Here is a 20,406-nt window from a genome sequence, read left to right on the forward strand (position 1 = left end):
CTTGAGGAGCTGTGCTGTCAAGTGGCCCTCAGAGGCCCAGCTCTTCCGTCAGCAGGGAGCGGCCAGGATCCCTCCCCTCCCAGGGTCACAGCGGGGCTGGGCACTATCTGCTTCTGCAGGGTGCCCATACAGACGAACGCCATTTTGTGCTTTCCTTTTGGTGTCGTCTTCCAGGAACACTTGCGATGGTCCTTAGTATCAGGATACACCAGGCAGTACGGTCACCATGCATGCCCTCCTACTTTCCTCGATTCCCCTGACAATTTCCACAGAAACAAAGTCTACATTATTAGCATGACTCCTTCCATTTTTCCACTCCTCAGACCCCCAGTACTGTCCATTGCACCCTCACGGGCAAGTGTATCCACAGTTAACAAGTGTTGTGTAGGGGGCAGCCTACAAAACATACAAAACAGAATGTCTTATCTCCACTCCACCACCCTAATCCTCCAACCGTCCAACCACTCTTCTCTTGATGCTCCAATCAACATCAAAAGAGCTTATAGCTCTCATCAAGGAGTTTCTCGCTCCTGTGACATGAAGCGTGATCTTTTTTCTGCTTGGAATATCTTTCCCTACCCTACTTCCCTGGTCGCTTGGAAAAATCCCTCATAGGATCTTCAGCATAGAATTTATCTCCTCCAGAAACTCTATCCTAATGCCTTTCCTCTGAGTTCCCCAAATACCCTGTGCATGGCTCCAACCCTGGACTTGCCATATGGTATCATAATCACGGATTGAAGAGACTCCCCTACTCGACTCTGAGTTCACTGAGGGCAGGGACTGGGATAAAGGCATCTTTGTATCTCTGGCATCGAGGGCACACTCCATACATGCTTTTGGAATGAATGTACGCGTAATGGATCAAGACCAACAGAGGAAGTTCATGAGAACTCCTCTTCTTCCTTCACACTGGCACTTGGCAGAGGAGGCTTTCTTACCACTGTGAGGTAAAGTCAACAAACTCGTCGGAGAATTTGTCTGCCGGGAGTTGTGGTGAGGGTTCCTCGACCACCTGTTTGAGCTGCTGGAAGGGGGTTCCCCAAGAGTCGTAGGGAAACCGAAGGATCGCCAACTCAATCTAGAGGGGAGAAAAACACAAGGGGACGGAACCACTTTAGGGCATCTGCTGGACTCTTCTGTCCCAGGAGAATCCGAGGGAAATACAGAGGTGAAGTTCAAGTAAAACTTGGGGAGACATAAACTAACAGTATGTTCTCTACTCTTCCCCAGTTCCTAGTGCTAGGGAGTTTTGAACATTATCTTACTGGAGGCAGCCAATTAAGCTTATCTATAACTGGATCCTCCTCAAAAGCCACTGTGACACTTCATAAAATTCTAAGTCAGCAGTATTAAACTTCGGGATGGAAAGCAACCGGGTGTTTTCAATGTTTGGTCTGAAAAGTTAGTCTTGCCCTGAGACTTTTACAGAGCTGTGTATCTGCTGCCATCTACAGGTCCCTTACTGGAATGAAAAAAAAAAAAAAAAAACAAAAAAACAAACCTAGGACCAAATGACTGATCTTTTTTTGGATTTGAGTAAGGCCACTTTGCCATGACAAGATCATCACGTGCATTCTGGGCAGGGATGGGAAATAACGCACAGGATTTAATCAGCTGCTGTGCCTGGGAAGGAGCCAGGACCACAGTGGATAATTCCAGACCTCAGTGACACACTGAGAAAAATGTATGATCACCGAAGTTACAAATGGTAACTGCAGGACTGTGCCGAAGGAAATTATCTTGTTTGTTACTATGTTCTTTGGCTATATCTGACCTCAGTGGCCAAGACCTCTATCAGAACCATATTCTGGGAAACACAGCCTATGTCCTGGATAGGACATAACAGCTCAGTCAGGGTCCGCACACATGAGCACTCTTGGAGCAGCTTAAACTTCATGCCTAGATGAGAATAATTTAAAGCCATAGGCAGGATTCGTTTTACCGATGAGGATAATAAGACAGTGCATGGGACTCCACCAGTTTACTCAAAGGCCACGCCCAGTTAGAGGTGGAATAAAGAGAAAAACTGGGTTTGCCCAATCCCAGTGCGGTCTTTCCACCACACGACCCTGCAGACAATCATCATTCAAAACTTCCTGCTCTGTCCGGCAGGAAAGGATGCTCAGGACCCACAGGTAGGGTATTTGCTTTTTGGTCACAAAACCCACCCCATTTCAGCTTCATGCCCAGAACCTCACAGTCCAGAATGATCGTCACACGTTACCATTGTGATGCCCAGACTCCAAATGTCAGACTTCACACTGTATCCCTTCTGGTTGAGCTCTGGGTTTATTCTTTCAGGCTGCAAAGGAGACAGAAAAAGACAAATGAGATGACACTCTTAGCTCAATAAAGTCTCCGGGGGTGGGGGTGTCACCAGCTGCCAAGTGACTCGTTTTAAGCTTGTTAACATGCCTCCCAGGCCAAGAAAACTCACTCACTACAATACATATCGATGCCTCCGTGGGATCTTCCTCATTCTACAGAAGTCTTTTCTTGGAGACAAAAAGGGATCAAAGTCCCTCACGATTCAAAACTCATTAAAAAAAAACTAATTTCAATTTTGCCTCAGGATGAAATAGGATACACAGTATAAATTTACTTTGCCAGTCTAGAATTTTCCTTGTTAAGAACCCCAACAGTCCAGAACTCAATAGTAAGAATCCGCAAGAGTCACCAGGCTACTGTCTTGAGATTAGCTCAACACCAACAGGAAGGTTCTCAACCCAAGTGCAAATCTAGTTCAAAACAGAATACAGAAGCCCCTTAATGTTAAAGGGGGTCCCAAGGTCTCTGCCAATGGCAGTGAACCTTCCCAGCCATGAGCATCTCTCATCTAACTGACTTGTTTGGGTCATTTAAATTCTGTTTACTCTTCTGTCCCCAACGAACAGGATAACACTCCCCGGCAACACAGGGTGAAAAATTTGTGTGGGCTGTATGTATTACTTAATGTGTTTCTTTTTTTCAAGTAATAGACCTCCTTTACTCGAATTTTTAAAAAATAATATGTTTGAAGCAAGTGACCAAGGATTTCAGACAGAAAAATACTTCAGAAAAAAATAAGATGCAGAGTATTTCTTGCACCGTAAGCACATTTCCATTCTCCCTCTGTGGCCATCCATTTCCTATTTCCTGGTGAGGTTTGTGGGCGGCTGCATTCCCAGATGCTTCCCCCGGCTGCCGTACTTACGGCCATGTACGGTTTGCATCCTGCATCAATAGTTTTAGCGACAGAGTCTACAAGGTAGCCACTGATTCCAAAATCGCACATCTTTACTTGGCCCAGAGTGTTGATCAGCACGTTGGAAGGCTTGACGTCTGCAAGCAAGAACAACCAGGAGCCCGTGATCCCAGCCTGCTCTGAAGATTTATGTGTCCACCACCAGGGGGCCTGACATCTCGCCTTCCCTGCTCTCTGAGGCCCTCCCTGACTCCCAACTTACATGCATCTTACTGCTTCCAACTTGATTTTCTATTTCATGTTTTGTCCATCTTGCAGGATTGTGACTCCATCAACAGAAAGGACTGTTTCCTCTATTTATCATCTGCATTGCCCCCATAAGTGTAGTAAAAACTTAAAAAATTATTACTGAATCAAATGCCCCGTTCCTTGGGCATGCATAGTCTCAATGACACCAAATGAGTAAGTTCTAGAAATCCGCTGTACTACATTGACCCCATAATAAATAATACTGCACTGCACACTTAAAATTTGCCACGAGGGTAGATCTCATCGTAAGTGTTCTTATGACAACAAAGTAATTTTTGTAAAGCCCAGCTCGTCAGGACCTAAGGCACAGTAAGGGTAGGAGTAAACAGACCGCAGAATGGTAAGGCAGACTGCAGTATAAACATACATCAAATCTGATCAAGGCAACCAGTTTCGATGGAAGCATCTGCAAGAGGTGTGTCTGAGGTCACATAGTGGAACTCATCAGGAATTCAGATATTCCAGACCACAAAGCATACCCCCAAAGAGATAATCATTGTCATCTCTGGATGATGGACTTAGAAATTACAGTTAACTTTTTTCCCTCGTGAGGCTTTTCACAGAGGACGTGTAATCAGCAGAGTAAGTTATTCTAAAAACACTAAAAATTATCCTTTATAATGTTTTCCCTTAAACTGAATGGTGGACATGCAAATTTTATTATTTTTATACTCTAGGTATATATTTTAATACAAATGAAGTACTTCCTAATTCTGAAATAAATCCTTAAAAATTAAGTTTCACATGTGTGGATAATCCACATTCTTCTTCCCAACTGGATTCTTCCCACTTCCTTCTCCTCTTCTTCCTCCCTATTTTTCCAACTTCTAATAATAACAATTAACGATAATAATAACAGCAATAACAATAATAACAGGCACTCTGGGCAAAGCATTTTACATCACTTTGAGGCTGACTCAGACAGTTTAAGAATTACCAAATCTCACTACCCCAACAGCTATCCATACTTTCCACTAATTCTTCTTCAGACTTGGTTGAGTGAGTATCTTCTAAGAAGTTCTCCTTGACTATAGTCACCCGGTGCTAATCATTTCCTTGCTTTGGAGTTTACCTAGAGCACTGCCATATTTGGTAATTTGGTATTTGTAATGGTTGATTTTTTCCATGTGTTTGTTGTACATTGGTCTTATTTCCCAAAGAATCCCTTTGTGGAATTTTAATTAGAATATGTTTTGTTTCCATATACCTCTCAAGGCACCTATTATAGTGACGCATAAATGGTGGGAAACTGATTATAAGTGATAAATGGATAGACAGATGGAAGATGGAAGAATGGATATATGGATGGATGGATGGATGGAAAGATGACAGGCCAATAGGAAGAAAAGAAGAGGAGGTAGAGGAAGAAGAGATAAATCTATCAATTTTTTTTTTCATTTTATCCTGCCTCCTGCCGTCTGAAAAACCTGTACTTTATACCGGAACTTTCCATCTTTAAGGTATACAAAAATTACCTGGGGATCTTGTTAAAAATGGAGATTCAGGTGGTCTGGGGACCCATGATTCTGCTTTTCTAAGAAGCTCCCAGGTGACAGTCAATACTACTGGCATTTTTACCTTATTCTCTAAAATTCTCAGTGGGATAATCCCAGAGCTGTGCTTGGTAACAGGTGTTTTAGATTCAGTGTAGGAGCACTAAAAAGCCCATGTCTTCGTGTGTCCTCAGACAAGATAAAAAGCAGCTACTTATATGATCTCCTGTTCCTATGGGAAGGAAAACCCCTCAGTTCTACTGCCTGACTCATTTCCACTTATACCCACTGGGGGAAGAAAAGTCTGGGTAAAAGAAATGGATGTTATAAAAGGAAGAGTCAAAGCAACTCCATGCATGCTTACCTCGATGAATGACAGAGAGCTTACTGTGTAAGTGTTCTAAAGCTTTTACAATCTGCAAGAGAAACACAAGATAGATTCTTCTCCATCATTGGAAAGAAACTGAATGTTAAGTATACCCAGGTTTATGATCCCAGGCTTAATGTCACCAGGTGAGGTATTTTCTCTAATAGCAGTGGCCCTATCCAGGAAAATACACAGGTAGCTACACTTATTGACCTCCACCCCCCAGAGAGAACCAGATCTAACAGTAGAAAGGATGATCTCGCTCATCTAGCCGGTGTTTCATTTGGCCTCCAGCATCTTTTTTTCTCTCCACCCTCATGAGCCTCAGTAGCCATTAAGAGAACAATCTTTCTTTACGTTTCATTTTCTTCTGCTTCTTTCTATGCCCTACTAGCCTTAAGAAAACATTTAAAAATCTACAAATGAAAATCAAAGTAAACTAGTATCAGAATATAGACACCAGGAATGTGGTCATAGCAGATGAAGGCATTGCTTAGAGGCATTTTAACGGAGAGTTTACCAAACCAAGTCAGTGGCAGAATCTTCGACACAGCGCCCAGAAAGAAAAGCATTCATTTACTAGTCCACAGATGCACTCCTGCACTCAGCAAACATGTGCTATTGCTCACATCCATCTAGCGTTTGCTCACAATAGGGAATCAGACACACATCAGGTCTAGACTTCTCATATGCTCCTTGTAGTAGAGTTCATGATGTACTCACAGAAACTGCTATTTTCCCTAAGATGTCCTCTGGAATTGTTTGGCCTTTATCGATCACTTGTTTGTAGAATTTATCTAGCGACGTATCCATGAGCTCCATGCAGATCCAAACATCACCCTGGAGATAAATTGGTTCAGAGATTGTTGGAGAGGATAGAAAAGGAAAAGAAGGGGAAACAGTTAACACCTGTCGGGAAAAAGCATTTCTTACTTGAGTTTTTGGAGGACATGTACAATTTCCCTTCAAGATCTCAAAGGAATTTACAAACAAGCAAGTTCATTTCCAAAAAGCCAACTAGCGGAGAGCCAAGCAGAACCTGCATGTGATCACCTACTCCTTGATAAAGAGCAAGATCTAAATACTAACAGTCACTCCAGCTATGGAAGGAAGAAGTTACTAGAATAAAAGGCACAGTATAGGGAATATAGTCAATGATATAATAGAGTTATATGGTGACAGACGGTCGCTACACTTGTGGTGAACACCTATAATGTAGAGAGAAGTTGAATCCCTATGTTGTACAACCTGTAACTAATGTAACATTGTGTGTGACTCAAATTTAAAAAAAAAAACATTTTAAATAAATAATACATCAGTACTATTAGTCACCAACAATAGATCCCCAGAAATCCAGGCCTTCATGGTTACTGTCCTCCAAGGATTAGGTCTACAGGCCTACTCCATGTCTGACCTCCCACCCGGAACACTGGCAATCATTCATCCAAAAGCTGGTCGAAGCCTCATAACCCATATCGTGGGAAAGTGAAAGCAGAGGTAAAGCAAAGAGATAAATGTAAGCCTCCGGGGTACATAAACAGGGTAAATAAAGCTTATCATTTGGCCAAAAGACCACAGTATTTCAGATTTTAAGAAATCTGCCTAAATTAGTCTATAGGCAATTGATAGAGATAACCATGCCAAAATAAACAAACCAAAACAGAAAGGAGAAAGGGAGCCTCAGGGTCTTCAAAAGGGCTAGACATATTGGAAAGACCATCATTTCAAGCCAACTTTGCATCAGGGCATGTCATCACTGCCAGAGCAGAACTCACTCTACAGAAGACACGTCAAATGAGAAAAAGTACCAGGATTGTGCATCGTGTTCATGCGATTAGAGAAACACCTTTTTAAGTCCTTGTCCTCCCCAGATGTTGAGTTGAAGGATCACCTACCTCCCGGAAGAGTGCACCATAAAAGGTGACGGTAAAAGGACAGTCCACTGTCCTCATGGAAATATCCAAATCCATCAGTAGCCTTTTCTGCTCCTGGCTATTTACTGTGGCCCGGATCCGCTGAATGGGAATGCATGGAAAAACGTATGGTTACTGCTCTGAGGATGAGTCAGTTAATAAGGCAGGGACCTTAAGGAGTCCCATCCCGAAAATACTACAAAACTCACAGAACAAGTTCTAGCAACAACCTTTCAAGTATTTACCCTAGTGATCAGCTATTTGTAACAAATGAGAAATAAAGAAGACTTTCAGTGGATTTTCTGAAAAATCCCTGGCAAGAAGCAAACTGATAATATATTTTGGAAAGTGTGCAAATGTTGGCAAATGTACTTCCTTCCAAGTCACAAAAACAGCCGGCTTTATTGTGTTCTGTCTGTTCAGTACAGAGAACAGAGTATTCGTGACTTTGTGGCTAACTCGGGATCCCACAAAAATATCTAAAAGCCCCTCTTTGGGAACAAGTAAAAATATTTGGACTAAGTACCAACTGTAAAAGAATGGACAGAGCTATCAGAAATGGATAGAACCAAGCAAAAATGGAGAGACTGTTCATTCCTATCCCAGGGCTTCTGAGAGAAGAGACACCTGTCACACCAGCAAATGCAGACTTAAAGAAATACGATTCTGTCATTAAATGACAGTAAAGATATAATATCACGAGGCTTTCATATTTTTGGCCTAATTAGCAAAAAGTCTGAAGAAGAACACATGGCAAAATCTAAAAGGTAAGGGAAAGATACCTCCATTCTCCAAAAACAAAGGGATCCAAGCCTTCTGACCATCCACGTTCCTAACAAAGGCCCAAATCCATGAATTCATGTACAGACGGTGGATCCCCAAAGCCCCACAAGCATCTACTCAAGAAATATTCAATGAGGGGCACCTGGGTGGCTCAGTTGGTTAAGCGCCTGCCTTCAGCTCAGGTCATGATCTTGGGGTTCTGGGATCGAGCCCTGCGTGGGGCTCCCTGCTCAGCAGGGAGTGTGCTTCTTCCTCTGCCTCTCCCCTCACTTGTGCTCACTCTCTCTCTCTTTCAAATAAATAAATAAAATTAAAAAAAAAGAAATATGCAATGATTCTAAATTTCTTTTTCCAGCTCAAAAATGATGCAAATTCACTCAAGATGCATTTTACCCTCCTTTTTTCCAGAAACAGACAAAATTTTCTCCCTCAATTCTGATTTCCTGATTTTCGGGGACCATTCTTTAAAAGCAACAGAATATTAGAATAGAAGACTTTTGAGACATAACAACCAAATGCAGTATGTGAACTTTTATTTGGATTCTGATTTCAACAACCAGCAGGCAAACAACAACAACAACAACAACAAAAAAACATGGTGATGACCCAGGTAATTTTAATTTGGAGCTGGTATTCCATGACATTAAAGAAGTATTGATAATTCTTTTAAGTGCGATGACATGGTGGTTACATAAAAAATTAAAAGGAGGGGGTCAGATTTATCAGTTAAAATAAAAAACAAAACCAGTAAACACAACTCAACAAAGGAGGCATTTTCCAGGCATTTGGAGGGAAATACTGTTCCCTACAGAAAATCTTCTTTGTTTGACCCCATTGAAGATTGTTTTGCATCTATGGAAAGAATCGTTTTGCAATTGAGATGGACAAACGTATATACCACAGACAGAACATGTTTGGGGAGCGTCAACTCTACCTTCACCGCCATGATCTGCCCGCTGGGCACGTGTCGCATCTTCTCCACCACCCCGTACGCACCTCGCCCCAGTTCCATTATAGGCTCCAGGTCATCTGCTTTCACCTCAAAGTTCTACAAGAGAGAATAGTAATAATGCAAGAGTAAAGAAAAAAATAAAGGACATAAACTACCTCATCCTCTCTCTGGCTTTTCCCAATATTCTAAGGGTTATTGCTGGTCCAGAAGCTTCACGTCCAGAAGTTTTATCCAAGTAGCCACTGCAAGCAGGAAGCACCAGGAGATGTTCAGACTCACAGAGTATGCCACCTGCTTGTCATGGGCACTACAGAGATCCAGTTCCAGCTCAGCCTCCAAACTCACTTTGAGCTATCTACTGGCTCCTTAGCCCTGCCCCCTTCCTCATACATTTAATCCATTTGCTGACTGTTGGCAACTAGATCTACACTTGGACTTTGAGGACTGCACCCCAAAGCCAGTCATCTACTCCCCTCAAATACCTTCCACCAGGGCAACACTAGCCTGATTTCAACAAGGCATCCAAAACAGCAAGAACACCACCCACTGCTTCTGCTTAAACTCAAACTTCTGGACCCAACCCTTGACGGCATGCTATGGAAAATAAATTTTCCAATGGCCAGTCACAAAGCATATATGAGAAATGGTCAAGATATTAACTGGCAAACGTGATTTTTTTCTTACCTGATTTCCAATAGAAATGCAAGCTTTAGAGTCTAAGTCTCGAGGTGGCCTAAGAAAGAAAAGGAGGAAAAGAAAAAACATGAGGTATTTAGTCAACTATGCCCTTCCCAAATCATATACAACTGGAGAGAGTTTTCCTTATGGTTAAGTTGGAAGTTCATAAGTAAAATAAAGTAGCACAGAAGTGTTAATAGTGCAGGATTTGGAATAAAATATATTTGGGTTTAAATAACTTCATCTCCAGGGTGCCTGGGTGGCTCAGTCGGTTGAGCATCTGGCTCTTGATTTCTGCTCAGGTCATGATCTCGGGGTTGTGGGATCAAGCCCTGCACTGGGCTCCATGCTCAGCAGGGAGTGTGCTTCAGATTCTCTTCCTTTCCCTTTATCTCTTCCCATCCACCCCACCCCACGCTGGCTCTCACACACTCTCTCTCTCTCTAAAATAAATAAATCTTTACAATGAATAAATCACTTAATCTCTTTGACCTTCTATTTCTTCTTTAACATGAAGATATTAATATATCCTGAGATATTCCAAGTAAAATGCTTAGCAGAATGGCTGGCATACAGTAAATATCCAACGAATATGACCATTATATAAATAAACATACTATTCTTGTAAACCCCAAAATTTTTCTTTCATCCAAGAACACCAATGTGCCCAATTATTCCATCACATTTTCCCATAATTTAAAAAAAATAGTAATTAGCATATGGTTATGTTAACTCACAAAATCCATAAACCATAATAATTCCAAATCTCTCTAGTCCCCATGTTTAGAGATGGAAAAAGGCCCAGAGAGGTGAAGTAACTTGCCCAAGGTCACAACACTAACCCAGTGACTTGCCCAAGGTCACAATTAACCCAGGTCTCCTGGTTTGCAGGTCAGAATATTTCCTGTTCTATCAGGTGTCTAAGACAGTTGTGTTATTTCTTCCATACACAGCACACACACTGTCCAGGGATCATCTCAGCACCCAGAGGTTGGCTGATTTTGTGTCTCCATAGAGAAGGCACACGGTCCCCTCATGTGCATGTATTTCTACTACTTCAATACTAGCTGGGTTGATATCAATCCACTCAAGAGAAAGATGTTTGGCTTTGGCCATGCAACTAACTAAGAGCTTAAATAAATGCACCAAAAGTATCACCACCAAAAGACAAAAGATTCTGGGCCTGCCAGAATCAAAGGTGAACAAAAAGACCCAGGTCTTCCTAAGGGGACACTCCATGTAGAACTCTCTAGAAACATATAGGGGAAAATGGAAGGAAGGAAAGATGATAGGAAGGGGGGAAAGAATCTTAGCCCATGACAATTTTTCCCACCCTAATGTGCTATAATTCTGCCCCTTCTGCTGAAACTAACTAAATAAAACAATAAGGAAAAAATGGGAATATAAACACAGATATAAACATAAATTTAAGGTTTTAATGGCAAGCCCTCCCTCACCTCAAAATCCCTTTGAAATGCATAGAATACCTAAAATAAAGTTTTTCTGGACCAACTTAAAACCAGGAACTGGGAGGGAGAGCTACAGAGGAAAACACACACACACACACACACACACACACACACACACACACATCCCAGTACACACCAGTGATGTTTTTATATATCTTGTGTTTATAAGCAGGGAATTTTTCTTCAGAAATACTTTCCAGAGGATTGCATCTCTAAAGATCTGATTTCTCATTCTCAAAATTTCCAAAGCAATTTTTCTTTCATCATCAATGATTTGTACTAATTGCAATGGAACTCTGAAATAAAGACAAATATTACTTGAAACGTGTGACTACCATAAACAATAAAAAATCTCTTGCAGTTTTTCAGCACCCTTCCTTTTAAAAAGTATGAAGCAACCGGAAAAGGGGCTTCCTCCCTTTTCTTGCCATCCAAGGAAGGCATTGGGTAAGACCTCTTCCAGCTCTGGTATTCCAGTAATCATACGGGGCTTTGCAAATTACAGCCTGTGGCCCAGCTAAGAGTGACTGTTTTCAAGTTTAAAAAGTTGTTGGGGGGGGGCGGAGCAACATGGCGGAGGAGTAGGAGACCTAGATTTCGTCTGGTCTCAGGAATTCAGCTGAATAGGGATCAAACCATTCTGAACACCTACGAACTCAACAGGAGATCGAAGAGGAGAATAGCAACAACTCTCTGAACAGAGAAGCGACCACTTACTGGAAGGCAGGACGTGCGGAGAAGTGACTCCGAGGCAATATTCGGGAGGATAGACTGCGGGGGAGGGGGCCTCCGTCGGCCGCTTCTGGCAAGTGCTACAGCCGCGGAGCACAAAATCGGACCTTTGAGAACTTGGCTCCGCGGAGGGATGTCGCTCCAGTGGCTAAGCGGGGGTGGAACCCTCAAGGGACAGTGTGGTCTCAGGACCGTCGAGGTCACAGAAAGACCGGGAGAGCCTGAGTGCGCCAGAGCTCCCAGGTATCGGAGTGGGGAAGCCGGCTGCAGAGATGGAGCCGAGGCGCGGGCTCTCAGCTCGGGGTTGCCATAAACTGTCATCTGCGGCCCAGTCGGGCTACTGCTCCTCCAGCAGGGACCCAACAAGCGGCAGATCCGGGGAGACTCCCCTTCCTTCCCGGGGAGGAGCGGCGCGGGAACGCACCGCAGGGATCTGCTGGGTTTGGAGACTCCACACGGGGTCGGGTGCCAGAGATACAAACGCTCGGTCACAGGCCGGGTGAGCACGGAGTGCGGCCGGAGACCAGGGACAAGGGAGTGACTGCTTTTCTCTGGGGGCGCACTGAGGAGCGGGGCCCCGAGTTCTCAGCTCCTCCGGGTGGAGATTGGGCGGCCACCATTTTTGCCCTGGTCCTCCAAGGCTGTATGAGGAGCTTGCAGGGAACAAAAGCTCCTGAGACCAAACCCGAGCAGCTTGCTTAGCCCGGACCGACAAGGGCGGGGCAATTCAGCCTCCGGCAAAGACATTTGGAAACCACGGCAACAGGCCCCTCCCCCAGAAGATCAGCACGAACAGCCAGCAAGCCAAGACCAAGTTTACCGATCAAGGAGAACGGGAGAACTCCAGCGCTAGGGGAATACTGCACATAGAATTCATGGCTTTTTTTTTACCATGATTCATTAGTTCATCAAAGTTAATTTTTGTTAACTGTTTTTTTTTCTTTTTCTTTTTCCCTTTTTCAACCAACATCTTATCAATCTCTTTTTAAAAAAAAAAAAAAACATTTTTTATTTTTCATTTTTAGAGTCATATTTTATCCCTTCAGAGTAGTTACCCTTATTTTTGGCATATATATAAGTTGTTCTCTCTTTAAAATTTTGAGATACAGTTTCTTCTAACAGATAAAAATATACCCTAAACCACTAGTGTATGGTTCTGTTCTAGTCTCCTGCCTGATCACATTCTCTCCCTTTTTTCTTTTTTTTTTTAAATCTTCTTTCTTTTTTCAAACAACTTCTTATCATATCAAGTCCTTTTATAAAATCTTTTATAATTTTCATCTTTACAGTCATCTTCTATCCCTTCATTGTATCAACCCTTATTTTGTACATATATGTCTTTCTTCCTTTAAAATTTTAGGAGGCACTTTTTTCTAACAGACCAAAATACGCCCAAAATCTAGTGTGTGGCACTGATCTATGCACTAGCCTGATCATATTGGATCACATTCTGCTTTTTTTGTATTGTTCTGTTTTTGTTTTTATCTTTTTTTTTCTCTCTCTTTCTTTTTTCTTTCTTTCCCTTTCTTTTCCCCTGGTTTCAGGACTTCTCTGATTTGTATACACTATATTTGCTGGGGACGTTGTAAACCTGTTAGCATTTTGTTCTCTCATTCATCTATTCTCCTCTGGACAAAATGACAAGACAAAAAAAATCACCTCAGCAAAAAGAACAAGAGGTAGTACCGTCAGCCAGAGACCTACTCAATAGGGACATTAGTACGATGTCGGACCTAGAGTTCAGAATCATGACTTTAAAGATACTAGCTGGGCTTGAAAAAAGCGTGGAAGTTATTAGAGAAACCCTTTCTGGAGAAATAAAAGAACTAAAATCTAACCAAGTCGAAATCAAAAAGGCTATTGATGAGGTGCAATCAAAAATGGGGGCACTAACTGCTAGGATAAATGAGGCAGAAGAGAGAATCAGCGACATAGAAGACCAAATGATGGAAAGTAAAGAGGCTGAGAAAAAGAGGGAGAAACAACTACAGGATCATGAGGGCAGAATTCGGGAGATAAGTGATTTGATAAGACGAAACAACATTAGAATAATTGGGATCCCAGAAGAAGAAGAAAGAGAGAGAGGGGCAGAAGGTATATTGGAGCAAATAATAGCAGAGAACTTCCCTAATATGAGGAAGGAAACAGGCATCAAAATCCAGGAGGCACAGAGAACCCCCTCAAAATCAATAATAATAGGTCAACACCCCGACATCTAATAGTAAAACTTACGAGTCTCAGAGACAAAGAGAAAATCCTGAAAGCAGCTCGGGAGAAGAGATATGTAACCTACAATGGTAAAAATATTAGATTGGCAACAGACCTATCCACAGAGACCTGGCAGGCCAGAAAGGACTGGCAAGATATCTTCAGAGCACTAAACGAGAAAAATATGCAGCCAAGAATACTATATCCAGCTAGGCTGTCATTGAAAATAGAAGGAGAGATAAAAAGCTTCCAGGACAAACAAAAACTAAAGGAATTTGCAAACAGGAAACCAGTCCTCCAAGAAATATTGAAAGGGGTCCTCTAAGCAAAGAGAGAGCCTAAAAGCAGCAAAGATCAGAAAGGAATACAGACAACATACAGTAACAGTCACCTTAGAGGCAATACAATGGCACTAAATTCATACCTTTCAATAGCTACCCTGAATGTAAATGGGCTCAATGCCCCAATCAAAAGACACAGGCTATCAGATTGGATTAAAAAACAAGACCCATCCATATGCTGTCTGCAAGAGACTCATTTTAGAGCCAAAGACACCCCCAGATTGAAAGTGAGGGGGTGGAAAACCATTTACCATGCTAATGGACACCAAAAGAAAGCTGGGGTGGCCATCCTTATATCAGACAAACTAGATTTTAAAACAAAGACTGTAATAAGAGATGAGGAAGGACACTATATCCTACTTAAAGGGTCTATCCAACAAGAAGATCTAACAATTGTAAATATCTATGCCCCGAACATGGAAGCAGCCAATTATATAAGGCAATTAATAACAAAGGAAAGAAACACATTGACAACAATACAATAATAGTGGGGGACTTTAACACCCCCCTGACTGAAATGGACAGATCATCTAAGCAAAAGATCAACAAGGAAATAAATACTTTAAATGACACACTGGACCAAATGGACTTCACAGACATATTCAGAACATTCCATCCCAAAGCAATGGAATACACATTCTTCTCTAGTGTCCATGGAACATTCTCCAGAATTGATCCCATCCTATGTCACAAATCAGGTCTCAACCGGTACCAAAAGATTGGGATCATTCCCTGCATATTTTCAGACAACAATGCTTTGAAACTAGAACTCAATCACAAGAGAAAAGTCGAAAGAACTCAAATACATGGAGGCTAAAGAGCATCCTACTAAAGAATGAATGGGTCAACCAGGAAATTAAAGAAGAATTAAAAAAATTCATGGAAACCAATGAAAATGAAAACACAACTGTCCAAAATCTTTGGGATACAGCAAAGGCAGTCCTGAGAGGAAAGTATATAGCAATACAAGCCTTTCTCAGGAAACAAGAAAGGTCTCAAATACACAATCTAACCCTACACCTAAAGGAGCTGGAGAAAGAACAGCAAATAAAGCCTAAACCCAGCAGGAGAAGAGAAATAATAAAGATCAGAGCAGAAATCAATGAAATAGAAACCAAAAGAACAGTAGAACAGATCAACGAAACTAGGAGCTGGTTCTTTGAAAGAATGAACAAGATTGATAAACCCCTGGCCAGACTTATCAAAAAGAAAAGAGAAATGACCCAAATCAACAAAATCATGAATGAAAGAGGAGAGATCACAACCAACACCAAAGAAATACAAACAATTCTAAGAACATATTATGAGCAACTCTATGCCAGCAAATTAGATAACCTGGAAGAAATGGGTGCATTCCTAGAGATGTATCAACTACCAAAACTGAACCAGGAAGAAATAGAAAACCTGAACAGACCTATAACCACTAAGGAAATTGAAGCAGTCATCAAAAATCTCCCAACAAACAAAAGCCCAGGGCCAGATGGCTTCCCAGGGGAATTCTATCAGACATTTCAACAAGAATTAATACCTATTCTCCTGAAACTGTTCCAAAAAATAGAAATGGAAGGAAAACTTCCAAACTCATTTTATGAGGCCAGCATTACCTTGATCCCAAAACCAGACAAAGATCCCATCAAAAAGGAGAATTACAGACCAATATCCTTGGTGAACATGGATGCAAAAATTCTCACCAAAATACTAGCCAATAGGATCCAACAGTACATTAAAAGGATTATTCACCACGACCAAGTGGGATTTATCCCTGGGTTGCAAGGCTGGTTCAACATCCGCAAATCAATCAACGTGATACAATACATTAACAAAAGAAAGAACAAGAATCATATGATCCTCTCAATAGATGCAGAAAAAGCATTTGACAAAGTACAGCATCCTTTCTCGATCAAAACTCTTCAGAGTATAGGGATAGAGGGTACATACCTCAATATCATAAAAGCCATCTACGAAAAACCTACAGCGAATATCATTCTCAATGGGGAAAAGCTGAGAGCTTTTCCCCTAAGGTCAGGAACGCGGCAGGGATGTCCACTCTCACCACTGCTATTCAACATAGTATTAGAAGTCCTAGCCACAGCAATCAGACAACAAAAAGAAATTAAAGGCATCCAAATCGGCAAAGAGGAAGTCAAACTCTCACTCTTTGCAGATGATATGATACTTTATGTGGAAAACCCAAAAGACTCCACCCCAAAATGGCTAGAACTCCTACAGGAATTCAGTCAAGTAGCAGGCTATAAAATCAATGCACAGAAATCAGTGGCATTCCTATACACCAACAACAAGACAGAAGAGAGACAAATCAAGGAGTCGATCCCATTCACAATTGCACCCAAAACCATAAGATACCTAGGAATAAATTTAACCAAAGAGGCAAAGGATCTGTACTCAGAAAACTATAAAATACTCATGAAAGAAACTGAAGAAGACACAAAGAAATGGAAAAACGTTCCATGCTCATGGATTGGAAGAACCAATATTGTGAAGATGTCAATGCTACCTAGAGCAATCTACACATTCAATGCAATCCCCATCAAAATACCATCCACTTTTTTCAAAGAAATGGAACAAATAATCCTGAAATTTGTATGGAACCAGAAGAGACCCCGAATAGCCAGAGGAATGTTGAAAAAGAAAAGCAAAGCTGGCGGCATCACAATTCCGGACTTCCAGCTCTACTACAAAGCTGTCATCATCAAGACAGTATGGTACTGGCACAAAAACAGACACACAGATCAATGGAACAGAATCGAGAGCCCAGAAATGGACCCTCAACTCTATGGTCAACTTATCTTTGACAAAGCAGGAAAGAATGTCCAGTGGAAAAAAGACAGTCTCTTCAACAAATGGTGTTGGGAAAATTGGACAGCCACATGCAGAAGAATGAAACTGGACCATTTCCTTACACCACACACAAAAATAGACTCCAAATGGTTGAAAGACCTAAACGTGAGACAGGAGTCCATCCAAATCCTAAAGGAGAACACAGGTAGCAAGCTCTTTGACCTCAGCCGCAGCAACTTCTTCCTAGAAACATCACCAAAGGCACAGGAAGCCAGGGCAAAAATGAACTATTGGGATTTCATCAAGATAAAAAGCTTTTGCACAGCAAAAGAAACAGTCCACAAAACCAAAAGACAACCGACAGAATGGGAGAAAATATTTACAAATGACATATCAGATAAAGGGCTAGTATCAAAAATCTATAAAGAACTTATCAAACTCAACACCCAAAGAACAAATAATCCAATCAAGAAATGGGCAGAAGACATGAATAGACATTTTTCCAAAGAAGACATCCAAATGGCCAACAGGCACATGAAAAAGTGCTCAACATCGCTCGGCATCAGGGAAATCCAAATCAAAACCTCAATGAGATACCACCTCACACCCGTCAGAATGGCTAAAATTAACAAGTCAGGGAACGACAGATGTTGGCGGGGATGTGGAGAAAGGGGAACCCTCCTACACTGTTGGTGGAAATGCAAGCTGGTGCAACCACTCTGGAAAACAGTATGGAGGTTCCTCAAACAGTTGAAATTAGAGCTACCATTCGATCCAGCAATTGCACTACTGGGTATTTACCCCAAAGATACAAATGTAGGGACCCGAAGGGGTATGTGCACCCCAATGTTTATAGCAGCAATGTCCACAATAGCCAAACTGTGGAAAGAGCCAAGATGTCCATCGACAGATGAATGGATAAAGAAGATGTGGTATATATACACAATGGAATATTATGCAGCCATCAAAAGGAATGAGATCTTGCCATTTGCAACGACGTGGATGGAACTGGAGGGTGTTATGCTGAGTGAAATAAGTCAATCAGAGAAAGACATGTATCATATGACCTCACTGATATGAGGAATTCTTAATCTCAGGAACAAACTGAGGGTTGCTGGAGTGGTCGGGGGTGGGAGGGAGGGGGTGGCTGGGTGATGGACATTGGGGAAGATATGTGCTACGGTGAGCGCTGTGAATTGTGTAAGACTGTTGAATCACAGATCTGTACTTCTGAAACAAATAACGCAACATATCTTAAGAAAAAAGAAAAAGAAGAAGATAGCAGGAGAGGAAGAATGAAGGGGAGTAAGTCAGAGGGGGAGACGAACCAGGAGAGATGATGGACTCTGAAAAACAAACTGAGGTTTCTGGAGGGGAGGAGGGTGGGGGGATGGGTTAGCCTGGTGATGGGTATTAAAGAGGGCACATTCTGCATGGAGCACTGGGTGTTATGAACAAACAATGAATCATGGAACACTACACCAAAACAAATTATGTAATATATGGTGATTAACATAACAATAAAAAAATTTAAAAAAAAAAAGTTGTTGGAAAACAGACTACGAAGAATATCCAACTGGGGCCAGTTAGGGCCCAGGTAACCAGAAATATTTACCAGCTGGCCTTTGTAAAAAAAAAAAAAAAAAACGTTTGCTGAACTCCAGTGTTGTACTAATCTCGCAGTATATACCTCTACCGAATAGGAGGGGGTCATGCAATTTTCCAGAATGAGAAAAATGGAACCCAGAAAAGCTGAGATTTGCTAAAGCCAGACAGCCCAAGAGAGCTGAAAATAAAACTCATGCCACTTGAATCTCAGTCTTGACCTAAAGAGAAAGGGATATAGGCTGAATCGAGTGCAATGCTTTATCTACATCTCATTTAATTCTTTAAACACACACACATACTCTCTCTCTCTCTTATGAGTATCATTACTCCCATGGTCCAGATGAGAAACCATTTGGCTCAAAGTTTAACTAACTTGCTCCCAAGTGGTAAGGCCATGATTTCAGCCCAACTCTGATTGAATCCAAGGAACCTACTCCCAACACCCAGGGCCCCTCTAACGAAAATGATCAAGCCACCCAACCCTGAGGCCTTTGGGCTCATCAAGTCTGCCAAAAGCATCAAATGATGGGGCCAAGGCTGACGGCTCATATTAGATTCCTTGACACTGTGTTCTGTCCAGGGCTGGGCATATTAGTTTGCCTGGGGCACTGAATCTCTGCAGGAGGTTAAACTGTGGGTGTATGTTCTCTATTGCTTATTCAATATTTTAGTCCTCTGGGGAAAGAAACAGGCTTATTACAAAATTCCTTCCCCGGAAGGTCAAAGGTACTCCAAAGGTCACCTTGTATTAGCTTTTTGGAGCCTGAACTCTTACCCATGAAGTGATGCTCAACTGTTCTGACCACCTGACCTTGTACAGGTCTGTTTTCTCACTTATAAAGTAAGAGTAACAGGTACTGACTGCCTGCCTCCTGAGCTTCTTGGGAGGGTTAACTGGAATAATACTCACTAGCATAGAATCAATTCAGAACTAGCTGTTGCCAATCAAGTATGGGGACAGCTCAGAAACCTGAGCCAAAGACACATTGGCATCAGTTACTCAGCGAAAGAGCTCAAGCAGAGGGACCACACACATAGAACTAGGAAGAATGGACCTCTGTCCCAGGATATTTATTTTTGTGTAGTACAGCAGAAGAAGGCAGGGTATAAATGGTACGAGTCACCAAGCCAACCTTAAAAAATTGCCAAAAGAAACACAAAATGTGGAAGCTACTTCTTTAGGACTATGAATATAAGCATCAGTATTAAAATACTACTACTAATAATAAGGCTCTCCGGGAGCTAAAGTGGTCTAGTCTACAAAATAAAGTGATGCTCTTGGCTTTACGCAGTGAAAAAGAAAATCAATTAAACACATTCAAAGTTTATTCTACCACAGGAGGGAAAGACAACACAGAAACTGGGTTTATCATTGCATAGGTTTTTACTCATTTGTTTACACCAAGGTAGGATTTATTGTGGCTTTCATAAAATTCATAAAATACAGAAAATTAATATAAATTAGCAGAAGATGAGGGCTAAAAGTTTAAAGAGAGGAATATAAGACAAGTGGGAGAGTGACATAGGACTGTACCCCAAAATCAGGGCACCTGATTGGTGGCTCTGT

At 41.8% G+C, this 20,406-nt stretch overlaps 1 protein-coding gene across 3 annotated transcripts in view; it reads right to left on the minus strand.

The window, feature by feature from the left end:
• Positions 1 to 20,406, minus strand: part of MAP2K6 (mitogen-activated protein kinase kinase 6) — a 123,570-nt gene that overhangs the window by 23,140 nt on the left and 80,024 nt on the right. For 2 of the 3 annotated variants that reach the window (XM_028112641.2, XM_028112639.2), the window contains exons 3-10: positions 9,689 to 9,737; positions 8,987 to 9,100; positions 7,252 to 7,371; positions 6,080 to 6,196; positions 5,354 to 5,405; positions 3,197 to 3,324; positions 2,228 to 2,305; positions 942 to 1,081 (exon numbers count right to left, since the gene is read on the minus strand). In XM_028112641.2, coding sequence (XP_027968442.1) covers positions 942 to 1,081; positions 2,228 to 2,305; positions 3,197 to 3,324; positions 5,354 to 5,405; positions 6,080 to 6,196; positions 7,252 to 7,371; positions 8,987 to 9,100; positions 9,689 to 9,737 — 798 coding nt within the window. Of the gene's footprint in view, positions 1 to 21; positions 257 to 941; positions 1,082 to 2,227; positions 2,306 to 3,196; positions 3,325 to 5,353; positions 5,406 to 6,079; positions 6,197 to 7,251; positions 7,372 to 8,986; positions 9,101 to 9,688; positions 9,738 to 20,406 lie in introns of those variants that run through there. The other variant, XM_028112642.2, reaches the window with a different exon arrangement.

The sequence above is a fragment of the Eumetopias jubatus genome, unplaced genomic scaffold (genome assembly GCF_037043125.1).
Source record: "Eumetopias jubatus isolate StellerSeaLion01/CBP00866 unplaced genomic scaffold, mEumJub1_p1.0 scaffold_10, whole genome shotgun sequence".
In the NCBI taxonomy this organism is placed as follows: domain Eukaryota; kingdom Metazoa; phylum Chordata; class Mammalia; order Carnivora; family Otariidae; genus Eumetopias; species Eumetopias jubatus.